Source organism: Cannabis sativa, chromosome X, assembly GCF_029168945.1.
Source record: "Cannabis sativa cultivar Pink pepper isolate KNU-18-1 chromosome X, ASM2916894v1, whole genome shotgun sequence".
NCBI lineage: Eukaryota > Viridiplantae > Streptophyta > Magnoliopsida > Rosales > Cannabaceae > Cannabis > Cannabis sativa.
This window is the reverse complement of record NC_083610.1, coordinates 19,876,084-19,900,685: the sequence shown is the minus strand read 5'-3', so window position 1 is coordinate 19,900,685 and position 24,602 is coordinate 19,876,084. Positions and strand designations below refer to the sequence as shown.

At 33.5% G+C, this 24,602-nt stretch overlaps 3 protein-coding genes across 4 annotated transcripts; all 3 read right to left on the bottom strand.

The window, feature by feature from the left end:
• Positions 1-1,587: 1,587 nt before the first annotated feature.
• Positions 1,588-13,302, bottom strand: LOC115703016 (DNA repair protein REV1). Of its 2 annotated transcripts, XM_061105224.1 has the most exons (24): positions 13,015-13,299; positions 12,394-12,538; positions 11,836-11,951; positions 11,672-11,748; positions 10,910-11,385; positions 10,413-10,553; positions 9,575-9,707; positions 9,392-9,480; positions 9,138-9,188; positions 8,845-9,048; positions 8,463-8,582; positions 8,262-8,354; positions 7,917-7,976; positions 7,765-7,851; positions 7,527-7,610; positions 7,307-7,379; positions 6,406-6,474; positions 6,099-6,191; positions 5,728-5,976; positions 5,563-5,636; positions 3,822-4,405; positions 3,452-3,512; positions 2,573-2,694; positions 1,588-2,364 (listed from the first exon to the last, which is right to left on the bottom strand). In XM_061105224.1, the coding sequence occupies exons 1-23, from the start codon at positions 13,209-13,211 to the stop codon at positions 2,650-2,652; spliced, it is 3,321 nt and encodes a 1,106-aa protein (XP_060961207.1). In that variant the 5' UTR covers positions 13,212-13,299; the 3' UTR covers positions 1,588-2,364; positions 2,573-2,649. The 2 variants fall into 2 exon arrangements, with proteins under 2 accessions (XP_060961207.1, XP_060961208.1); XM_061105225.1 differs by lacking the exons at positions 1,588-2,364; positions 2,573-2,694; positions 3,452-3,512 and having other exon boundaries at positions 4,266-4,405; positions 5,481-5,636; positions 13,015-13,302.
• A 1,748-nt stretch (positions 13,303-15,050) lies between these two features.
• Positions 15,051-18,102, bottom strand: LOC115702403 (transcription factor bHLH113). Its single transcript, XM_030629871.2, has 5 exons — positions 17,287-18,102; positions 17,076-17,195; positions 16,944-17,006; positions 16,740-16,847; positions 15,051-15,559 (listed from the first exon to the last, which is right to left on the bottom strand). Exons 1-5 carry the CDS (start codon positions 17,614-17,616, stop codon positions 15,404-15,406), a joined length of 777 nt encoding a protein of 258 aa, XP_030485731.2. The 5' UTR covers positions 17,617-18,102; the 3' UTR covers positions 15,051-15,403.
• A 5,891-nt stretch (positions 18,103-23,993) lies between these two features.
• LOC115706330 (LYR motif-containing protein At3g19508) lies at positions 23,994-24,602 on the bottom strand. Its single transcript, XM_030633951.2, has 2 exons — positions 24,328-24,602; positions 23,994-24,237 (listed from the first exon to the last, which is right to left on the bottom strand). Exons 1-2 carry the CDS (start codon positions 24,520-24,522, stop codon positions 24,184-24,186), a joined length of 249 nt encoding a protein of 82 aa, XP_030489811.1. The 5' UTR covers positions 24,523-24,602; the 3' UTR covers positions 23,994-24,183.

The following is a 24,602-nucleotide window of genomic DNA, read 5'->3' as shown; positions in this document are numbered from 1 at the left end:
ACATACGTGTATTTACACGTAATTTCTGCCTAGTATATATATATATATATAATAAATAAATAAATCACATGCAGCTTATGCTTTTTAATTTGATGACGGTTTTCATTGTACTTATAGTGAATTTTATATTTTCCAAGAAATTCTTAATATTTTACAATATTGAGTTAAGTAGTTTGTTGCACATGTCTCTTTTTTTAATAGATGTGTGAGAAATTATTAATCAACTTTTGATAGTATATATAACTACAAATGAATCTCATCATAGATAAAATTGGGAATAAAACAATCAAACTGTGCTAATTTAAGGGCATATTATATCGGTACAGTAAAAATTATTATGTATCATAAACATAGATCTAAATGGGTGTGTTTTGTAATTATTATTTAAATTAGGATTTTAAAAAAATAAAAACATATTTTGTAAATTTATTTTTATGAAAATTAAAATTTTAAACATTTTAAAAATAAGTTACTTTCAAAATATATATTTATACATCTTTTTTTAATTATAATATAATTTGTATTCTTTTTAATCAATATTTTAGACTCCCTGCAATTGAATCTCGACCTCATGTCGAACCCTAAACCCCAACTCAAATCCAAACTTCGGCTCCAAGATTGAACTACAGCCCCCGACCTCATGATATCAAACCTCGACTCCCGAATCCAATCTCTTGCCTTTATCCCCAAACTTAGACCACAACCCCTAACCATGACTCCCTACCCCAACCTAGACCACAACCCCTAACCATGACTCCCTACCCCAACCCCTGCCCCCCAACTTGGACCTCGGCTTCGACCTACTTCACCTCACATTCGGTCACTTAAATAAAAGAAACAAAAAATACAAATACAAATTATGAAACATATTTTTGCATTTCAAAAATAAAAAGTTAAAATTTTACTTTTAAAAAAAAAAACTTATTATAGGATCTATATTACTACCACTTAAACTTTATGTGGAAAGATAGTGTAAACTTTGTACTGTTGGGCATATGAATGGGACAACCTGTTTTTTGGTGCAAGCGTTGTGTCAACAGTTGGTGGCCACTCTGGGTGTGACAGGTAAATAAATTCTTAATATAAAATTCATATCGAGTATTATATATTTAAATTTAAATTAATATTTCACTATAAGTAATGTATCACGTCCTAAAATATTGGACACCCTAGGATTCCTTTCCTTATGGTAATGCTCTAATAATAATAGTATGGCTTAGGTGAATGTTTTACAAGACAACACACAACACACTTTGCACTTCTAATTTTGCCCATCTTTCATTTTATCAATGCTTGTTCTAAAAGATTTATCGATTTTTACCATGAAATTTAAAGAAAACCAATTTCCTTAGCAACTTTAGATCTTCTTTACCATTTTTCAGTTTTTCTCTTCTGTTTTAACTTTCACAATAAAGTTGAATATTTACTGAAGTTACGAGCTATTGTATTCATAATTATAACTTCGTAGTTTCACACCTTTTCTTAAAAAAAAAAAAAAAAAAGTCTCTCCTCATTGTTACTTGAATCATCACTAAAAAAATAAAATAAATAAAATAAAAAACAGCCAATTCGTCTTTTCCCATTCTAGTAAATTCAAATATCAATCAATGAACTTAATATATTCAAAGAGAACAAGAACAAGTATCAAATTAGCAAAATTTGTTCCATCAACAACAATATAAATGGCATACACCAATAATAGAAAACAAGAACAAAAATAGTTCCAGAAAAGTTACCATATCTTTGATCACTTAAGCTAGCAGCATCACCTTTAAGGGCCCCTTTACACTTCTTGTTACACTGTTTGTCTTCGCCGTTGTCAACCAATCCTACACAGGCACCACCCTCAATGTAGCTACTGAAGTCCCCATTTCACACCCGCGAGTGACACCCTTGCCTTACACCAGCATCATGCCACCTTCTCAACTGTCACTCTGGTCTGATCTGTCCTGACACCGCACCTTCTGTTGGAACTACTGCCAAGTTCTTGATCAGTTGAGTCAAGGATTCAGGCAGGGCCCTTTAAGTTTCTCTAAACTTTTGCTGCATTTCTTGAACTCGTTTCAAGGATTTTCTAATTTCAACAATTTCTCTCTCATCAGCTCTACTTTCTTCATAAAAGATTCATCTCTGACTCACCGTTCTTCTTCTCTGCCATAGGAAGATCTAAACTCTAATACCAACATATACAAGCTAACCTTTAGAAGGCGTAACATTGAGTCTATATCCCTCAACGAATGATCAACTGCTGTGCTGCTCAATTTCCAAGGATGTATGATGTATTTGCAGAGGATTTCCGACCATAAAATACCTCAAATGATGCCGTTTTGGGAGCCATTTTCGTCTAACTCTTGTGCTCTAATCCTGTTGGCCATATCAACTTCAGAGTTCAGAATATAGCTCTGAATAAAAAATCAAACGACTCCAAAAGAAGTCGGTAAGTAACAAATAAAGAAAATTTGTTTCTACAATTTTCTAAATGTATTTCCTATATCCTGATGATAAACCATATCAAGCGCTCTTAAAGCTAAAGAAAAATACAAGAAAATTATCTCAAAGGGACTAACCCAACCTTAAGTGTGAGAATTTCATTGCAAAATCCCTTTAAAACCATCTCCACTTTGGATGTTAATGCATCACATTCAAGCACTAACCAAAGCGTAAGTTACCTCCATAGCTTTCACTGACAGATGCCTAGAGAATATAGAACAAAGAAATTGAAAAAAAGTGAGTCACAATATAAAGCAAAATGAAAAAGAAGAGAAAGGTAAAACCATTTAAAATTGTACGTGGCCTGATCTCCTAAACCTAGAGATGCACATGTGGACTTAGGCCAACCCCCATCTTGTTACAGTGCCAAGATGGATCACCCCTGGCGTGACACTGTAGTAGGGCTGATTGGACCGACCTAACCCACACACATAATGCAAGGTGGGATATGCATTTATGTGATAGCACATAGGGCAGACGGCTCAGCCCATGTAAAGGTAGAATGGCCTTGGTACATAATTATAATTGCTACCAGTGGTAGGAAACACGAGGCACAACTTATAAATGAAAACATGAAGCTCACCCTAATGGTACAATCTAAACCATGACATGTTGCATAGAAAGATGATTAACATAAAAGAGAAAAGAATCGCCTCATGCGCCTCGGTACACATCGCCCCATCAGTGTGAGGTGTATGCCTCAATGACAGCAGATGAGGCATAGCCTCGGATACGTTTTTCAAAAAACCGCCTTGCCTTAAGGTGTGCCTCAAGCGTACACCTAGACCAATTTTTAAATCTATTGGCCCACCACATACCATGTAAATAATGGGTAGTGTCGTGTCATACTAATCAGCTACCCATTGTGGGCTGCCGAGAACAGGCCAGACCACCAGGCCAAACATCACAAAGATACCTACGCATAATATAAAAAATAACCAAACACCATTTATTAACTTACCTGAAGATATGGAAACACAGAGTCATAAACATGTAAGAGAAACTTTGACTTCGACATGAACCTGAAAACAAATTAATAATATAGATCTGTAAGGAAAATAAAAGTAAATTATTAATAATTTGTACGGAAAGCTGGATTTAATATTCTTTTTAGTATTAATGATTGTCAATTAAAGTGCCATTAGATTCAAGCGAAAAATTCAAAATTGATTTTTCCTACAATGGGGGAGAATTTCTCTTGTAAATGTAAGAAGATACAACATTACTGAACTGAAATGCAATATCAAAAGAAAAAGAACTTCATAAATCTGTCAATACAATCAAATGGCTCTGTCCTGCAGCTTGATATTAAACTAGCAAACCATTCATACCTTTGTATCAGACGGAAACAAATATAGATCTCTTCGATATCCAGCTCAATCTTTAATTTGACATACTGCTTGACAACCTCCGAAAATTTGTTTATAGCTTCCTGCCAACCTACATACCCAGGGGCATCTAGAATACCCTGACATTCCAAAGTGATACATCGTAGAACTGAAGATAAACTTTGATTTGACCCTGACTTGTAATACATCTCCGCAAGTGTATTCAATATTACACAATTATTCACGCTGAATTCATCAACCCACTTGGGAGGACTTCCGACCCAGAGGTCGCAGTTTGACATAGAATCAGTTGATTCAAGATTATTTTCAACCTCATCGATATTTAATGATTGTTGTGGATATGGATGTTCTGAATTAGGGCTCAAGGAAGAACTCAAAGGAAGTCCTGGTAACCTATGTGCAGGAAGCTGCTCAAGTATATCGACTCTCAGTTCTTGAGGCAATTGTTGTAACACCGATGCATCTATTTGACTCAAAGATGAAGGCATTAGATCAGTATTCTCAAGATCTGGTCTGAGAAAATCATGAGATCCTCCCATAGAAGGCTTTAAGTGTGGCTGTTCTACCTAACAGAAGACACAAATTAAGTTAACTATCTCATCATTTTTAAAAGCAAAACTACTGGCCTACCATGCATGCAATCAAGGAAATATAACACATATCACTCAGATAACAGTATTTGGCGGAAAAATTTCTGATGCATAGTACAAACATATATATGCATTCAAAATTACAAACAAGGAGCATAAGTAATGGCATACACTGACATTTTTTTTCATCACTCCCAATGACACTCGCTCACTACATATTACACCCCTTCTGACACGCCCTCCTAAATGGGGTAGGGTAGCATTACCTTTCCTCTGCCTCTAGAAGAGGCTTCAACAAAAACAAAAATTCAAGGAGCCCTAGTTTAGGGGGAAAAGGATTCTTTCTGATATGGTGCTTTTCTGCTGCTACCTGAGTTTGTAAGATTTATCCTAACTTTTTTAGGGTAAATGCACTTGAGGTCCTTAACAATATACACTTAGATCCCCAACCTTGTTTGTATTTTTAGTGTTTAGTTCCTTAACCTTTATTTTTTGGTTCAATTTAGTCCCAAAGGTTTACATCCAAAATCTGTTAAAACAAATATCACGACTACAGCTGAAACCGAGATGAAAAAGATTGACTCTCACCAGAGAGCACAACAACGACATTGACGAGTTGGACTGTGGGTGGGTAGGTCCTCAACAAGCCATTTTTGTTTTGGAAGTGGCAGAAGAAGCCTTTGGAATGACATAATTCATGGGTTTTTAATAGATTTCGGATGGAATATAGCATTTGGGACTAAAGTGAGCCAAAAGTAAAGATTGAGTACCTAGACACTACATAAAAAAAAAAAAAACAAGTTTGGAGCCTAAGTGATATACATGGAAAAGATTGAAGACCCCAGGTGCTATTAACCCTTTGTTTTACTATTATTTACATAAAAATTGATCAGATTTTCAAACTATCTTCTTTTCTATAACTATTCACAAGCAGAAAATTAACGAAACAGAAAAATTTCTGTGTTTACTTTCTGCCTAGGATATGGCCAAGCAACAACCTAGATACATTAAGTCAAATCAAGGAAGAAAGAATCAAAGGGGAAAAGTTTACCTCATCTTTACTTGATATTTGGCTTGATGCACCAGATTGTGAAGGGAAAAAAGGAAGAAAGAATCAAAGTAGAAAAATTTACCTCATCTTTACTTGATAATTTGTCTTGAAGCACCAGATTGTGATGGGGAAGCCTTTCTCCCTCGTTCATTTTTCCTGAATAAATATGAGAACAAAAACATGAAGCATCACAACTGAAAAAGGTAAATAATAATGAAGAAAAATTGAGCTTCTGTAAGGCTGGTACCTTTCCCTTTGCTTTTACTTTTAGCAACAAAATCAACTAACTTCCCTCCATAAATTTCATTTAGTTCTGAAAAAATATCTGGAGGAAGATTCTCAATAACTCCAAAATCAAGATGAGAAAAAGGTGGAGGTGCTGAATTTGAGTTCAAGCTAGATTCCCCATTAGAGGGCTTATTATCCACTGAGTTCGTAACAAGTGTATCTTCATATAACTGTCCACGAACTCCATCAGATCTCAGTCCCTCACAATCTGTAACATGGGCATCATTCAGTAAATTGATCTAGAACAAAATGCCTATGTACCAATACTGCCTAAAATATATAGGTAAGCAACGATAAAATCACGAGACACGAGACAATAATCTCACATACCTACTGCCGTCTTCTTCCCTGGTACATAATCAAATTTTTCTGAACATACGGAGGAAGATTTCAACCATGACTTCAAAGAGTTTTTCTCGGAACCTTTCAAACAGTAAAGATAATGCCCAGTTTAGTGATCAGATAGAAATTAGTAACTACCAATATATAAAAAAGATACAAACCCTTTTTAGTCTAATTGAGCAGCACAAGAAAAAAAACTTGAGTGTAAAATGAGTAAGTTCATACGATTTGTAACTTGTAATGTAACTATACTGAGCATAGGTATGTTAACAACAATTATAATTCAGCAACGCACCCTGCCTAAATGAATCTGCATTTTCAAGCTTGGAAACTTGCAAGCCAACACCCCTAATCTCCTTAACATCTGGGTATAAAATAATGAACAGGTCAATGTAAAGGCATGGAAGCAAAGCAAAATAATAATAATAATAATTCATTTTGCCTTCTTAATAATCAAAGATAGAAAACCACAGTAATTAATTCCCAAAACGACAGGAAGATCAATATATATAATTATTTTGCTTCTTTGCTAGGGAGAGCTCAATAAAGTTGCTTCATTTAAAGGGAGAGCTCAACAATGTTCTAATGTGGACCGGAAGTTTTGACAAGACATGAGCCCATAGACACAGAAAATCTGGACATGGGCTAGACTCAACATGATATCGTAGATTGTGCAAGGCTTAGATGTCAAGCACAAATGAACAACACAACACATCAATAAGCACTAACAAACTGACTCGAAAGCTTGAAAAACCTAAATTAAGCTCCATAATTTGGCATTAATAGTGATAATACAATATTTAATTGTAAATTATATTGTAAGTTAAAATGACAATAAAAGTGATAATTTTGAGCATCTGTGATCCTATAATTAAATAAAATAAAAACCATTTTAAATTATTTGTTTATAAGGTTTGTGAGTTACATATTAGTTGGTATACAAATTCTAATAATTATTAATAATTATAATATATATTAACATAAATTTATGTAAAGTATTGGCACAACAAATAAAAATAACTAAATGTATTGTTTGAACAAAAATGTACATTTAATTTAGGGATTAACAAGAATATTAAGTTTCATTTTCTGAAAACTTATAAACTGATTTTCTAAGAACATTAAGTAGAAAAACTCTAGTGCTCTAACATTCAGCAACTTTAACAATGCACCTCATGCTGCAGTTAAAATATTACCTATGTTGAACATCCCAAATAGCTGCTTTGTTATTCTCTTAAGCACTTCAACATCATCAGTAGCAACTGGAACCTATAAAAGCCTTTATTGATGTTAGATTTTTAGCCCCAACAGTTGAAACATAATAATAAAGAAACCAAAAATATGAGCATACACTGTAACCCACATATTTGCATATTTTCTAAATAGAAAATGGTTTCTGTAATGAAAACATCTTACAGTAAGGGAATGGCTCAAATTTTCACAATCTCCACAACCCAAATACTTTGCAGGCTCCTCTGCACCTTTTCGCCTCTTTTTAATCTGATATAGTGAATGTCAGTTTATCCGTGCACCAAAAACAGAGAAATAACAACTCTCATAAATTTAAAGAACATAAGTCTTCCTAGTCAACATCTTAATAGCCTTCAGTAACTAATCATTAGAATAAGTAAGAAATTTGAGAAAAGGCAAATACTTTAAGGATGAATGTGCGCCCCTGCACTCCACATCCTTGCAAGCGCAATGAGACCTCCTTGCAAAGGCTCAAGAGGAAGTTTTGACTCTGGAAAAATGAGTGTCAAAACTTTTCAAAAAAACAATAAACCTAAAGTGAGATAGTAAACTAACATCTTTTGGATCATTAAATCTCACACCCCAATTCACTTCAGCTCCTATGGACTTGCTTTCCTGCATATTGCAAATTAATTTAGCAAAGATGAAACTTCTTAGACATATCAAAAGATGGAAGCTAAATTGATAATCAGCTGTTCTCCTAGGTATGGTTTGAAAACAGAATGGTACTGCACAGATAAACATGCAATTTCAACTTGTCAATTCTCAGTTATGTGAAAGGCAACAAAATGGAAGGATGGCCACATTAAAATATGGAGGACTCTTCAGAAAATTAAGAAGGCAAACCAGATATGTTAATGCAGATATATGTAGTCAGTCAAAATCATGTTCTAATCTAACCTGAATGATCCCAACAAGTCTAGTATCTATTCCCCTACTATAATTCCATAACATCTCCCCTGTTTTTGCTCCAAAGTCCTTTTGAAGACATTCCTGAGAAAGTAGAAACCCAAGCAGCAAATCCTTTATTAATAATCACAGAAACTAGAATGATCTCAAATTGTGGAGCAGATCTCCTGAAAACTAACTAGAGAAAAATACCTTTGAGATTAAACACAGCTGTCCACAGGTATGAACATTTTGCTTCTTCAACTTCTCTTGTAGAACATGTCCTATTCCTGGTAGTTCTTTGATTGGTAGTAGGCGCAAGTAATCATCCACCTAAATACCAAAGTTTAACCATGAAGGTATTTACATAATATTCTGCAACATACTAATCATTGGAAATAACATGCACTAAATAAAGCATCCATTACCAACTACAAGATGATGAAATGAGAGAATAAAATGTGTGAGAAAGATGAACTAATCATCCATTACTCTATCATGACATAAATTACATTTGTGACATAGAGGCTGCAGCATATACTGAACCACTCGTTAATCAAGCCATTGAAGTCCGATATCAAGATATATTGAGTACCTTCTCTGGAGGAATATAACACTGCCCATCTGGTTTGGCATCTCTGGTGGCAAGGCGAGATATAAGCATATTCCCACCTATACCAGCACTTGCAGTGCATCCGGTTGTCTCAAAAATTTCCTTTCTTATAGTTGAAGCTAAAATCTCAGGATCTTTTCCTTCTAACCCTGAAACATCTAAGAATGCTTCATCACAGCTGACTGCCTACATTTAGAATTAACTGTTATGTTAATAAAGGACTAGTAAGAAGTAAACTATGAGTTGCATGTAGAGGATGTGTTACAGAAGCTGACCTGTACTTTCTTGCAATGCTTGTGCAATATGTTATAGAACTGGTCAGCGACCTGCAGATTTTATCAACGCATAAAATAATGAAAATAAATCACAAATGAATGAATGAATCGTATAAAATACTGACCAAGCGAAATAGGGAAAAAAATAAGAGAAAAAAGTGCACACACATTCCTACATAATTAAGATTTGTAAATGATATCATACGATTAATTTCGAAAGTAATGTAGTATAAGAAAGTCAAATGAATAGCCACCTCTTCATATGCTTCAAAGTTATAGGGACAAATGACTAAGTGAGGACAAAGAGCCTTGGCATCTCTAACAAACATTCCAGCTCTTACACCTGAAAAATAGAAGTAAAATTTTGATATAGAATATGAGGTCCAGAATATATTGCACAAGTAACTTTAACTAAGATGACTTGGTAAAAACCCTACCATAAACACGAGCAGGATAATTGGCAGATGAAATTTCAGCAGTTCCTTTGGGACTGTCCGAATGGCATACAGCCACAGGCTTATCCTTCAATTTATGATCATTCCTGATGACAACCGAGACAAAAAAGCAGTCCTGCAACATCAAATAAGGATTATTATACTCTCTTAAATACCCAAAATACCTTGGCAACTTCTAATATTTGGATTTCCAAAATTGCACCAATCCCAAATTTTCTAGCTGCTTTAGAGCATCACCAGTGAAGTGCTATAGAAGTGGGGGATGCTATAAAAGTGGTGTATATGAAATTTTTAGCATATCTTTATAAAATTGAACTCCAATAGTAGTGTATAATGTGGGCCAAATTTGGCACATAATAAAACTTGTGCCAAATATAGCATAAGTCAAATTTGTAACACAACAAATATAACTTTTTTATTTACTCTTTTGCAATTCACTATTATAATTTATAACTTTTTATATTTTATTTATATACTTAATAAGGGTTTTTATATACCGTCAATAAAAATTCCAATTTTTTGTTGACTTTCTAAGCTAATTTTACACCTAATGCATTGGAGTGCAGTTGTGAAATTTGGGACAAATATAGTCTTGACTCGTTTTCGAGGCAAATTCAGCACAAATTTTACAGTCCTATTCTTTTATAGTATTTTATGTTTGATCATGAAAATCTTGTTCAACATTTTCAAGAACTATGAATAAAAAGTTAGTCAAAACTACTCTGAAAAATCTTCAGAACAGTAAGTACAACGAAGTCATTTTGCCACCCTCATAATTAAAAACAATATAAAAATGAATATGGTTCAAATTTAATATTACCATGTCAATGTGGATAATAGCTGTCCTGAGCGAATCAGCAGAAGAATGATTGGAATTGGTATTCTTGAATCCTTTCGACTGGCAGGGAAAACGCCTACGATACCTATTTCTCCAGGTTCCTATAAAGTGCAGCCTTGAGCTCTGCAGCAAATTCAAACAGGTAATGTGTGTTGCAGAAGCTACATGAACACTAAACTTGGGAATCCAACATAATGCTTTTTTTAATGGTATATGTCTAAGAACTTCTGAATTCCAGATAATCCAACAAGTAACAACATCAGAATTCAGAAAGTACTTCGTACCTAATAGGCTTATACAGCTATGCAGTAAGATAAACAATAGGGGGTGTTCCACCCCCTCTCACCGTGCGAGATGAAAGAGGAGGAGGGAGGGAGATTAATAAAGCTAAGGTAAAAGTTAATATAGCATTTTAAATAAATGAGCGGGGGTTGAAGCTAATAATCAGCAGACATTGTTTAAAACAAGTTGATCAGTACCTTGAAATAATTTTCCACAAAATTTGGATCAGTGAGAGTTGAATGACGCCCATAATACCCAACAGCTGGTGAACTTGGTGAGGCTTTGGAATCTTGATTATTGTTGAATGAGGCAGAGGGCTGAGAAGGACTCCTAGAAACAGAATGTTTCACACAGCTATCATTTTCTGCGTCAAGATTATATGTATGCAGTATTTTCGTTTCCAAAGACTTTTCACTTCCAATAGTTGGTTCCTCAATTAGTGCTTGACTCTTTTGATGTGCAGTATCATCAGACTCTCCTCTATTTTGGTTCATGTATTCAGTTTCTTCACCAACTTCAGATTCCTCCTCTGTTAGACTTTCTCTATTATATGTATAGTCGTTGTCATAATTAACAAGACGAGAATCCTCTGAAGCGGAACTGAGTTTAGTAGCAAAGAAATCTGACAGCCTTGGCTGGTTGTCAGAAAGTTGAACCAGTTGATAAGGGATCCCTGGAATCATAAAAATGAACTACCTAGTGAGCTAAAAGAACATAACACACACACGAAGCTCTCAAGGCACACCAGCAATAATTTGGACTCATACATGAGAAGTTCATACTCTTAAGTATCACTACCAAAAACATACTTCAAATTAAGCCACTGTATGTTGAGAAATACATAATATCTTAATAGCAAATCTAATTTGTTGACATAAAAGCTCAATGGAATAAAAAAGAATCATGTCAAAATGAATCTAAACTAGAAGTTATAAACAAAAATACAATAATGGGCCTACAAGTCAAGAGTTTATTGGCTGCAACAGAATCTACAACCCAATTAGGTTTCACCACTGGGAGCCCTCCACTGAAAGACCTGGCGGAATCAAAAACTTAAAGATCAGATACAGAGAAGGTCTAAGGTTCATATATCTCGAGATTTAAAGAACGTATTGATATATACCGGAGGTTTTTTAGTTTACTGCTGGGAAGATTGCTACATATAATATGGGTGACACGACGCCTTGAAAAGTAGTTCTCAAATCTTCCACCATACTTTAACATGTATCCCCGCAGTTCCTGAAATGTTTACTTTACAATTACAAAGAGAAGAAATCCATCTTTCTACATTTAACAAATCCATCTTTCTTACCAAAATTTATCAAAGAAAATCAAGAGCGGAAGCTGAAGCTCCACTAGAGCAAATTTAAATATTCTAAACCCGCCACAACTCCCGTTCATCTATATATACATATACCAAAAACTCCTTTTTCAACTTTGACCCATCAACAACATCAGCATCACTAGCACATCTTACTTACTCTAGCTACTACTACTTCACATCATATATGCTACTCCACTACTCTACAACATAAACATTAATTCTCCATACACACCTATTTCTCTTCTATTTCGAAAATCAAACTAATACAAATACTAATGCCCCAAATTCATAAACCACCATTATCACTTCTCAGCATTTTAGAGAAAAAATGAAAAAGTAATCAGAAAGCAATCAAACCTGATTGGAGGGAACTGTAAACCCATCAACAAATATAGAAACTCCTGTAAATATTGAATGCTCAGAACTGGAGCCACTATTTAAAGAATTTGAAGCCACTCCATTGAACTGATTATGAAGTTTCTTATTCTTTTCTGCCATATAACTGCATCAAATTTTATGAGTGGGCATTCACCAATGCCAATCAAATTCCAGTACAGTGGATAAAACAAATAAATACATTTTTAAAAAATCAACATAAAATAATTTAAAATTCCCAGGAAAATGAAAAAAAAAAAAAAAAAAAAAAAAAAAAAAAAGGGAAATAGCTTTCACTACGAAATTAATAGGAACACACAATTTTCAAACCCATTCCTCATTTTGTTTCATATCACAGAAAAACCTTAAACTCACAAAAATGTCAAATTGTTTCCAACAATCTATATAAGAAGCAGAGCAGATATATCTAGGTCCCATAAGAAATTGAACCAAGCCCACTATACAGAGTAACTTTTAAAATCATTTCCCGTTTCGGGATCATGAATTCTCAATTCACGGCCTAACAATTTCTCGAATTGGCACCAGTTCTAGGTTAAGGAATACGAATGAAATCATAAAACGAAATTAATAAAGAGAAATGACCTGCCAAAATCGGAGAAAGGGGATTTACGGAATGAAGAACGAGAGGAAGATAGAGAAGTTGAGCCCCAAGCAGCGCCTAGGGTTTTCTGGTTCTTCTCTTTCTTCTGCTTCTTGGAGAGATCGGAACGGGAGGAATTCAGACTTCGCTTAGAGTTTTGGCCGGAAGAGCCCGCCGAGCGAGCGGAGTCGAAACTCATGCTTAGAGTGCTGAGGAAGACTCGTTGGTTGGTCGGTGGGTTTAATTTAAGACATTATTCAAATGAAGCGGCAAATATGAATATCCTAACTATATATATTGGAAAGTTTAGGCGGGTATTATTTGTACCCACACAAATTTTAGGCTATAAAATTATAAATAAACATAAAAAAAAAAAAAAAAAAAGTATTTATGAAAATTCTCTTTTTTTATGGGTACTAATTCAAATTTAAACTCTAAAAAATGATATTATTAATTTTTTGAATTTATTTATAAAATGTATTTAAATATTTATGATATAATAATATTTAAAAAAAAAATAGTAATATCATTAGGGGTAATATTTTTTTTTTGAAAAGATTAGAGGTGATATTTAAGAGAGAATCTAAAAATTACTTTTCGGAGCAACAAAAGTTGCTCTAATAATACTTTTAGAGTAGCTCCAATGCTCGTTGCTCATGAAACTTTTGTCAGTCTAAAAAAAGCAATCTTTATTGCTTCACCACTAAAGAAAATTGTGTGGGCTACTACAATTACTACTGTCAAGCAATGGTAGGTGAATTAATTTTTATTTTTTTTATAATTTTTCTATCAAAAAGGTGTATTAATATAATATTAAGAATATTAAAAGTAATTTAATAATATATTAAATAATAGAGTGTGGGTCCATTCTCATGATTTTTAAAATTGTTTAGCATTAGAGTAATTTTAAGAATAAAGTGGTCAAAAATAATGTGGATGAAAAAAAAATATATAGTATTTTAAAATGATGTAAAAATTGTTAGCTATTTTTTTAAATGCTTGCATTGGAGTTGCTCTTAGGGCCTTTTCAAAAAAAATAAATAAATAATAATAATACTTTTAGGGTGACTGTTTAGGAGCAACAAATTGCCCCTAATAAGCAAATTTATTGTAGTGAGATTATTTACTTTAAGCTCCATGAAGATTCACTTGCCCTATCTTCTCCTTTTTGATCTTTTATATCAAAAATAGACAAAAAGTATCATAACATAAGTTGGAAATAGACTATTCTTCAACTGGTGAACCACTTAATTAGAGGTGTTCATTAAACTGCATTTAATATTTTTTAATATTTTTAGATTTATTCAGATCCAATCCAATCCAATCATATATTAAATGTTAGATTTTACTATCTGATTCAATTCAATTAATTTCAATCATCCAATTAATTCAACATCTAATAAATGTTAAATTAGATTAGTTCTATCCAATAAATATATTTCATGTATATCTATTGGTTTAATTCGTATTTAACTAATATTTATTGGATCACATCAAATCCATCTAATATTTTAAATTTGGTATCTATTAATTAGATCCATCCAATTAAAAAAATTAATATTAATTTCATATATACATATATTTTTTTTTTCGTATAAGAACATAAAATTTAATCATTCATTCAAACTAAATGAAAATATTAAAAAAAAAATCATTTTTACACTTTAAAATAATTTTTTTTTTATATTTTTATAAAAATTCACATAACAACTAACAAAACAACTTAAATAACAACTAAATCCACATAGAAACTCACAAAAACCACTGAAACTGTAAATTAAAAAAAAATAGTATAAATATAATTCCCTTAATTAGTTTAATTGTATATATTAAATTTTCAGACACTATCAATCTAATTTGATGCAATCACAATTAAATATTCAATATTTAACCTTACTTATAATTAAATTGATAGGTTGTCAAATCCAATCACAATTAGTCAAATTAGATGGAATTTTAATTAATGTAATATGAGTACGCTTAACTAAGGATTATTAAAGCCACTAAGGCTAGCTTATAAAATACCATTAAGCTACACTCAAAAAAAAAACTAAAGATTAGTTAAAAGCCTAAGAAAATTTACAGGTGTGTTCCAGTTCCATACAAGAAAACGTTCACCAAACCAAAAAACCCATATTTTGTCCCTATGAAAACACAACAAAATGTAAAGCAGAGCCAAACCAAAGATGTCATGAAAAGGACACTTCTTTCAACGACAACAAAAAATAGCCTTTTTCTTCTTTCTCTACATGTAAGAAACCTGGTTATATTCTGCTGCACATTTTTCTTCCACTTTTTAACCCTTTTCTTAATTAAGGTTCTTGACCATGTACAGAGTAAAAAGTATTCCAAGGAGAGCAAAAAATAGTTATACTTATAATATTCACTGCTTCATTTCATGGACGATGAAACGTTGGAAGCCATAGCAGGAGACCATAAATCAGCACCGTTGGTGTCCGCCACGTGTAAGGTGCATTCCACTGGAATCAAGCATAATCCCCTGCTTCGTAAATCCTTCCTACCTCCATTTTCACCACCTTCCTTATCCTATACGTAAAATGATCAGTTTCAACAAAAGCAAACAAATAACAAAATGCCACTATACAATCACGATACAACAGGAGAAATGCTAAGGGCAGCATAGCATGTCATATATGGTGTAATTGGTTCTGTACAATTTTAATTTAATACATTATGAAAAATGTTATGCATGAGAAAATGTAGAGAGAGTTTATTTAGTGTGACATCCAAAACTCTACTCTACAAAAAGTTTAGCTTTCTTTTTTATTAGAGTTAGTCCTACATTACTAATAAGTTAGTCAATTGATTTTAAAGTAGAATTTCATTCAATTTTTCCTAAATTCTAATATAGTTTCAAAACAGATACATTGTGAGCTAATTTTGAGTTAGTTCTTATATATAAGATGAAATCATATTGGACCCACAAAAAATTACCATATCCCAAATTCTAACACTCTTTAAAACCATATAGGACCCTCAAAAAATTAACACTTTCCTACCCTTAAATTTAAACTAAACAATGAAATATTTACACATTCCTCCACAACCATACCAAGAGCATTACATGTATGCCCAAGTAAAATGAGGTAAAAGAGAGAAAAGTAATTTTGTGAGTCTATAATTGGATTTTTTTTTTTGAAAAAACCATGAGTTCATTAATTAAGAAGATTGATGGGAATCACCGGGGGATTGCCCTCCCCTTGATACAAAATTGCTAAATCACTAGAGATTCTAGCGTTTTTAGCTACACCATCAGCCAAAGCATTACAACTACGCTTAATAAAGGAAAAACAACATAAACGAAACTTTTTAGCCAAGTTTAAAGATAGATAAAACACACTAGCTACTCTCCAGTCAGGAAGAGAATTGGTTGACAAAGCCTGAACTGCAATTTTAGAGTCTATAATTGGATTGATACTAAAATTTGGCACAGTGTCAACACAATAAATATTTTTTTGTTTTTATTGATTGTTATTGATAGTAAGGCAAAGGCACCATAGTGCCCCAATACTACCTATTAAATTGCCCAAATACCAATATAACTGACAGTATCCTTTAACATTTCCCACCTCAAAAATTCTAGTCAGACTCCCTAGTATTCTAGTACCACGTGATACAAGGGTCCATATTTAAATAAATAAATAAATAAATAAGAATGAGGTGAAAACGAAATGTTGAGTCCTGATCATAAATTTCTGACACTTACGGGTACACAAGGCAAACGTTGCAGATAAGGAGAGCACAAAACTTGAACCTGATCTTGCAGAAACCTGATGTATCCCATCGCTTCATGAAGCACTGATGCCGTATCAGTCTGCTCAAATCAAAATTTAACCCAAAAAAATTATGCCAATTATGTTTTATAAATACACATATATTAATATTAATGTAAATCAAAATAGTATCTCACTTTGCCAAATGGTGAAACTAGCTGTTGAAGAGCTGTAATTCTTTCTCCTAGCTTCTCTTTTCTCTATCAAAAACATTAACATTTTAAAACAAGACAATAGAAAATGATTGAATGAAAAATTAATTAATTTACCTTTGTTGTAGCTACTGTTTTGATCTTTTTAGGGAGTGTTTGATTTGGGTTTGTACATGTAATGGTGGTGGCGGTACTCACACAGTGAACAGATTCTTGGTCCGATCCATTTCGCTTTCTCTGGCCAAATGCGTTAATAAGTTTTAACCAAAGAGAAGCGAGAAAAAGGGGAATAAAAGAAAACTAGAAATAAGACAAAACTAATACTGACATTTGATTTAGACATGGTGCTGAGGCTGACGCTATTACTCGAAGAAGAAGTAGAAGACGACGAGTCACTACAGGTAATACCTGATTTCTGAGTCGACTGATCAGAGAAAACTATTTCCCCTCTGTTGGGAAAATTTTCAAAACAGAGCATTCTGGGCGTTTTCTCAACAGATGAAAAAAGAGAGGTATTGATGCTACTATTGTTACACTTATTGAAAATCTGGTTCACATCGAGACCCAAAACGTCGTCGTCTCCTAATAACAACTGTGAAAAACTAGTTCCCCCGGTCACCGCCAGGTTGTCAAAGTCGAAACGCTCATTTTTGGCCATTGAGTTCTTGAATTAAACTTTTGTTGGGTCTTACTTTATAAGCTCAGAAACCCATAAAAAAGATTAGAAATGTAACGGCAGAGAAAGCAAGAGTTAAGAAAACTGAAAAAACAAAGTGGCAGAGAGAGTAATGACTGGCGCGCGTTTTTGGGTTAGTTGGTTTTGTGAAAGTGAAAGAAGAGTGAAGAGAGTGGTGAGTGTAGTGTGTATTATTATTATGGTCTGTGTTGGGTTGAGGGGGTTGGAGGGGGAATGAAGAAGGAGTGGCTGTGTGGCTGAGGTTTCCGAGGGTTTGGTTTTTGGCGCTTCTTGGTCAAAGCCACCGGGCCCGAGAAAACCGTGGTTTCGAGGTCCAAGGCAGTAGTAGTCGAAACTCCTCCAACAACCGGAATCCAAATAAATGAAATTTTCCGTCGCTTTCTTTCTCAATTAGTTTGCATGGAATTGGAAGTGGGCCCACCTGAGTTAATTCGTACACACACGTCACTTGTAGGCCATCTGATCGTGTTTATCACGGACGAAAATTCTTACCACTTGGTGGTGGGACCAGATCTCAGCTTAAAACCAGAGGGTGTGGGAAAAATATTGTCCCACTTAGAATAAATATATGAGATACTCCACTTATTGCTAATTGGTTTTGAAATAGAATTCCATGATTCTCAATATGGTATCAGAGGCATATTCCTTGCAGACAAATGAACCGATCCGTACTTATACAGACAGTGACCATGTCCACTTTGACACGGTTCAAGACTGATGCATAAAAAATAACCATCATCTTGAGGGGAATATTGTAGACATTGTCCCACATGGAATAAATAAATGGGCTACTCTACTCATTCTCAATTGGTTTTGAGATGAAACCTCATGATTCTCAACATTGAGGAGCATTGCTATATCATGGGTATGTGATTTGAGGTTTTATAATTAGTAAGCACTTTTATTAAATTAAAATTAGAATGAATAAGTCAATATTAAATTGTATTAAGAATAATATTATATTTTATAAGAGTATTAGATACTAAGACTGTTTTTTATTATTTCTCTAACACTTACACTATGTTTGGTAGGAGGGGAGATAGGTGGGATGGAGAGGGGTGGAGGGAGAGTGATAGAAGGAGAGACTAAATTATTTGTTTGGCAAGAGGGAGTGAAGGAGGGAGAGGAGAGATGGAGGGAGGCATTCTCCTTCCAAACTTTCAAAATTTAATCCCTCCAACTTTAGAAGAATTTTAAAAAAAGACAAAACACATTTTGTAAAATACAATAATTATCCTTAAAATATAATAAAAATTTATTTTTAAAAGGCTAATTTTGTAATTTTACTAATTAATTTTTTCTCCATCCTTCTCACCTAATACCAAACAATATAAAGGAGATCAACAATTCTCTCTATTTATCTTACTCTCTCTCCTCTCTAACCTCTCCATCCATCTTACTCTCCCTCCCTCTCATCGAACATAGCCTTAGTACCTTAAAAAGTGTCTTATCATTGACTAGAGGTATTATTTAAAAAAAATATTACTTTAAATTATGTAAGATTTAATATTTAAATGTACTAATAATAATATAATATATTAAATAATACTATGTACAATACCTTTTAGTATTTTTCTTTTTATAATTGAGCATATTGTTATTAGAGCTACTCTAATAGAAAGTGAATTATAGAATGCTGAAAGAAGTCGACACATTTTTACTAGATACTTCCTTAAAATCTAAATGAATGTCAAGTAAATATATGCTTAAAAGTGGCATCCTTATTATTTGTTTTTAGAGTATGAAATTGTAATTATTTAGCAAAAGTTATCTCAATATACATCCTATGTTAAATTATCTCAATACCAATATGCCAATTAAGTTTCTCTCACAATCACTTTCTTAAATTTTGACCTCTTATTTGTTATCCATATGGGAGTTTTCATTGGACCCACAAATGACCTGAATATAGAATGTGGGCCCCGGACCCACACAATCATCTCGCAGACTCTCCCCCTTACTGTCAAGTAATAAATGAACCATACACACTAATTAATAACTGCACATTTGAGATTTTGTACAAGAATGGTTAGAGAAAGAAATATCATTTCTATGATTTATAGCTGTCACTTTATCATTATTTGTACATTGTTAATTATAGAAAGAAAAAGAAAACGGCAGAGTGAGTGAGTGAGTGAGAGTGAGTGAGGTATGAAAATAGAGGAAGATACGTAATACAAAATGTAGTAGTGAGTGTGAGTGATGACGTGTTCAGTTAGTGGGAGTTTAGAGAGAAAGACTATAGTATTATTAGGTGGCAAAAGAAGAAGAGAAAGGACAGAAATGTAAAGACAGGTTAATGAAATGAAGAAGATACGTGGGGAAGAAGTATGAGGTTTGGCAAGGAATAGAGACACGACAGTCAATAACACCATTTCCCACACTTTGCTTCATCGTATGCTGCGTCCTCCGACACCTCCTTCGTTGCTAATTGTGCCTCTTTTCCTCTCTCTCTCTCTCACTACATTCGATGTCTCTCTATTATACTTCACCCATTACCCAACCTTGTTTTAATTATATAACAAAATTATAAGTAGTGTTGATGGAGCTTGTTTTATCATGAGATTATTGAGAGTGATTAATAAGAAGATATTTATATTTTTTTTTGAAGAAATAAAAAAGGGCTGTTGAAAAGAAAATGGGCTGTCAATGAAGTTTGTCATTTAGTACAAAAGAAAGTAAATGGATGAACCAAACACTACACCACACCATTGTGAAAATTGATTAAGTGTGATGATAAAAGTTAAGGAAAATGAAGTGCTTAATATTTTTGAACATTAATACTAGATAAGGAATATTATAAGAGATAATACATAATAATAAGGGATATTTGATGCAATACTACCCCAAACATATTTAATTACACTTAATCTCTTGAATTTAATTTTTAATTAGTAGTAAAATTTCTTTAATCTCATTTTTATTTCTGCTTTATTTATTGCATATTCGTCTAAAATCTTAATTAAGTGTCACAGTAAACTGTCTTGTATACACTTAGTAAAATTTTAATAGTCCACGTAATATTAATTATTAATAAAAAAAAATTAAATATTTAAAATTTAAAAAAAATATAAAAAATAAAAATTTAATTATAAAAAATTATATTTCTTTTCTTTTCTTTTCTTTCTTCTTCATTCTTTTTTATCTGTAAACCCTAATCTCTCTCTCTCTCTCTCAACCGCACGCGGCTCTAACCTCAGCTTCTATGAGCCACCATCGTCGAGATTGTTGACCTCTCCAATACCCAGAGAACCCCAAGACCAAAAACTCCTACCCTGACTCTCTCTATTTCTCGACCTGACTCTCTCTATTTCTCGACCTGTCTCCCTCTCTCTTCCTCGCTGTTCTCGGTACAACTCCAATGAGCCACCATCGTCGACCAAGGGTTCGAACCATCTCCGTGTCTCTCCCAAATCCTCTCTTTCGTCTCTTCTCTCTCTTCGTGGTGGACCTCACCTGAGCCGAAGCTCCACGAATCTAATTGAGTCATCTATGGATCCCAATGAGCCAATCGAAGCTCGATTTTAGGTTAAGGTGGTTGTTGTGACTTGTGTTTAGGTTAAGCTCGTTAGTGGCTGTTGTGATTTCGGTTAAGATTAAGGTGGCGATAGCTATTATGATTTGCGGTGGTGGTTCTGGCAGTGATGGCTATTATGATTTGTGGTGGCAGTTCTGGTGGTAGTGGCTGAGGTGGTGTGGTGGTGGTTTTGGCGGTAGCTTTGGTAGTAGTGATTGTGGTGGCGGTGATAATGGAGAAGAAGGAAGAAGGAGATTAGGGTGGAGAGGAATAGGATTTCAAGGGAGAAAACAAAAAAAAAAGGAAAATAAAAAATAAAAAATAAAATGTATATTTTTTATAATTATTTTAAAAATTATTTTTTTTCTGTTTTTTTAAATTTTAAAATATTTAAAATTAAATTTTAATAATTAATATTACGTGAACCATTAAAAATTTACTAAGTGTACAAAATATATACATGAACAATTGACTATGGCACTTAAGTGAGGTTTTTAAACAAAAATGTAATGAACAAGACATAAGTGAGATTGAGAAGGTTTTACCATTAAAAATTAAATTTGTAAGATTTAAGTGTAATTAAATGTGTAGTTTAGATAGTATTGCTCCCAATATTATAATTATGTTTATGAGTTTAAATTGACATTTATAATGTATATAAAGTTACATAAAAAATTTAAAATCGTTTACAGACCAACTGTCAACATAACACATGAACAGTGCATGGCGCATTGCATAAAATTGGACTCATTCCAATCAACATATCTCAAGGCCTGGGCGACACGTCGCTTAGACCATTAAATGATAGTTTTTAGCTTTACCTTTAAATGTGTTTTGGCTCCAATAGTTGAGACTTAGGATGACTTTTACACCATACATAGGGTTTGAGAAAAGAAATATGATGATCACATATTCACTATCTCTATGATGATCACATTCTCTCTCTCTCTCTTTGTTATTTAGTTGTTCTTCTCTCCAAAAAGATCATCAAGAAGTATTTGACTTGTATGAACTTCAAAGACTTGTGTATCTCACTTCTCTTTCATATTAAAAAAGCTTCAAACATCATTAGATGTTTGGGAAAATAAATTTTGGACAATAATCATTAGTTTGTGCAAGCTCTTGTTCCCCAAAATTAGTTGTATTCTTCTAACCCTAATTTTTGGGTTTTCGTTTACTTTAATTACGATTAATCTAGTCATACTCACTCACTGTTATTGATATAATTGATTGTGTTGTAAATTCACCCAACGAACTTATTTTAGGCACATGACTTGCTTATTTAAGCTCTCCCATGCTTAAATTTGAAAATAAACAATAAGTAACCTGACCTTGTGTAATATAAATTTAAACAATTCAATCAATTCAAACTGCATACAAGTTTTCTTCCATATAACTGCAACACACAATTGAAATATCAAAATCTACTTCACTAACATACATAAGTTCTCTATGTCTATATCATCACAACACACCATATACAATAAAATCTCTGATACTAACTGGTGTACAAATAGAGAGAGAACAAATAAAAGTAAAATATATTTAGATAGGGAATAAATGTTTCCTAAATAAGAATAAAAGAATTTAAAGCGGATCTAAATAATTTGTATAAGCAATAAACAATTAACATAAGAATAGGCAATTAACCCAAACTTGGCTTGGAAACCCCAAAAAAAAATTAGTTGATAGACATTCTATATTCCCAAAAGTAAATAGCGCCTCCTACCATTCGAAATATAATATAATAATAGTAAATAGTATATATTCCTTATATATTCCTCCTCATCAACTAACATTCTAGGCAAATGTGATTAGAGGTGCTGCACAAAAGAAAGGATTCTAAAAACAATTATCACCCTTCACATACTCCTGCACTTTCACCAAATGACACATTCTTTAGTAATATAAACTCTCTTTGCTGCACTACGTATCAATAATTTGCAGAATTCAGCATCATCAATGTAAAAAGTCCATTACACAACCATGTGTAATTTGCAGACTATAGCAAGAAAAGGCAGCGCAAAAGATCTTTTGCGACCAGATTTGTAAGTCGATGTTCCCTTGCCTTACAAATATAGCGAGATTGAGATAGACTTACCTTGAATTTAAGAACTTTCAACCTAATCCTCCTAGCTATGCCTGCTGGATAAAGATTTATCCAGTGACAAGATTGAACTCACTACACTACTGCACTAGCCAAGCCAAACCAAGGGAAGCTCAAGAGAATCAATCACATCTTTTTCCTAGTTTCCTAGGCTCTCACAGCATGACAATTGTGGTATCAAATATTTCTTTTGTGGTATCATAGTGCTTTAGAAGCCGAAGCCTTGACTCTTGCCCATGCGTTTGCATTGTGTTTATCTCGTTGTTGGGTAAACCCAGTTTTCTTTTCTGATTGCCTTACTTTAGTGCAGGGTGTTGAAATGACGAATATCCCTAGTTGGAAGGATAAAGTTCTTTTCTTGAACCTATTTGGAAATTTTGATCTGTCGCCTAATGCTAAATTATGTTGGATCCTATAGAACTTAATAGAGCAGCTCATGATATTGCAAATTGGGTTAGTTCTTTTGCTTCTTTCGGTTGTTTTCTTCTTAAGGACATGGAACCCTTTGTTTCCATCACGGACCCCTTGTTTAGAGTTGCTATAAAGTTTGTTGCTTATCCAAAAAAAGCATAAAAAAACTACCCAACAAGTCTAACATATAACTAGTTATACCTTCCATTTAGCAAAGCTAGTAGTATCTATCTCTGTATGGCCTCACCTCACTCATAATGAAAGTTATAAGCTAAAGTAAGCAACAAGTTCAAACCGTAACCATAATCAAAACCACTGTAGCTAAATTAAATGAAAGAAGAGGTTTGAAACCGTTTTTATTGGATACATTAAGTATTATTAAGTATACAATAACAAAATTATTAAAACAGCAAAAGAAGAAATGTATATATCTTTTAGTTATTACCAGTTTTCTTTTCAACATTCCAACAAACAGTTGGTGGGCATGTAGAATTTAATTGTAACAGACATCCTTCAAATTATTTGCAACGGATTGATCCACTGAATACTGCAATCAAAGAAGAAAAAGAATCTTAATTTACAATCAAGACAAGATAATGAGATCATATAATGTTGAGAAAGAAGCAGAAATTAGGACCTTGTTGAGGACCCAGATGGAATGGTTATAGGCTCTGTGAAAGAGCTCATCGAGGGCTTTAGAATCGCCAACTTCGGCTTCTCTGTAATTGACAAAGTTCTCGCGGGCGTACTTCGCGTAATAAGGTCTGGTTTCCTTGGGTAAGCGCCTCACCAGCCTCAGAACCCCACCGTATACTCTCAAAGCTTTCTCCATTTCTGATTTCACTGTTTGAATCTCAGCTGCTTTCCTCCATGTGTATTGCAATTTAACCCGCTGGCCGCCCCGAACCGGCC

Bases quoted from the DNA above. Each gene is read 5' to 3' on its own strand.
- LOC115703016 (XM_061105224.1), bottom strand. From the start codon at position 13,211: ATGAGTTTCGACTCCGCTCGCTCGGCGGGCTCTTCCGGCCAAAACTCT. The intron at 9,481-9,574 runs GTAGGGTTTTTA...TCTATTTTTCAG, and splicing joins TTATCCTGCTCGTGTTTATG to GTGTAAGAGCTGGAATGTTT. The intron at 5,637-5,727 runs GTACCAGCCTTA...ATATTTATTCAG, and splicing joins AAGTAAAAGCAAAGGGAAAG to GAAAAATGAACGAGGGAGAA.
- LOC115702403 (XM_030629871.2), bottom strand. From the start codon at position 17,616: ATGGCCAAAAATGAGCGTTTCGACTTTGACAACCTGGCGGTGACCGGG. The intron at 17,196-17,286 runs GTCAGTATTAGT...GCATTTGGCCAG, and splicing joins GCACCATGTCTAAATCAAAT to AGAAAGCGAAATGGATCGGA. The intron at 16,848-16,943 runs GTGAGATACTAT...TGATTTGAGCAG, and splicing joins TAGTTTCACCATTTGGCAAA to ACTGATACGGCATCAGTGCT.
- LOC115706330 (XM_030633951.2), bottom strand. From the start codon at position 24,522: ATGGAGAAAGCTTTGAGAGTATACGGTGGGGTTCTGAGGCTGGTGAGG. The intron at 24,238-24,327 runs GTCCTAATTTCT...CTTTGATTGCAG, and splicing joins CCATCTGGGTCCTCAACAAG to TATTCAGTGGATCAATCCGT.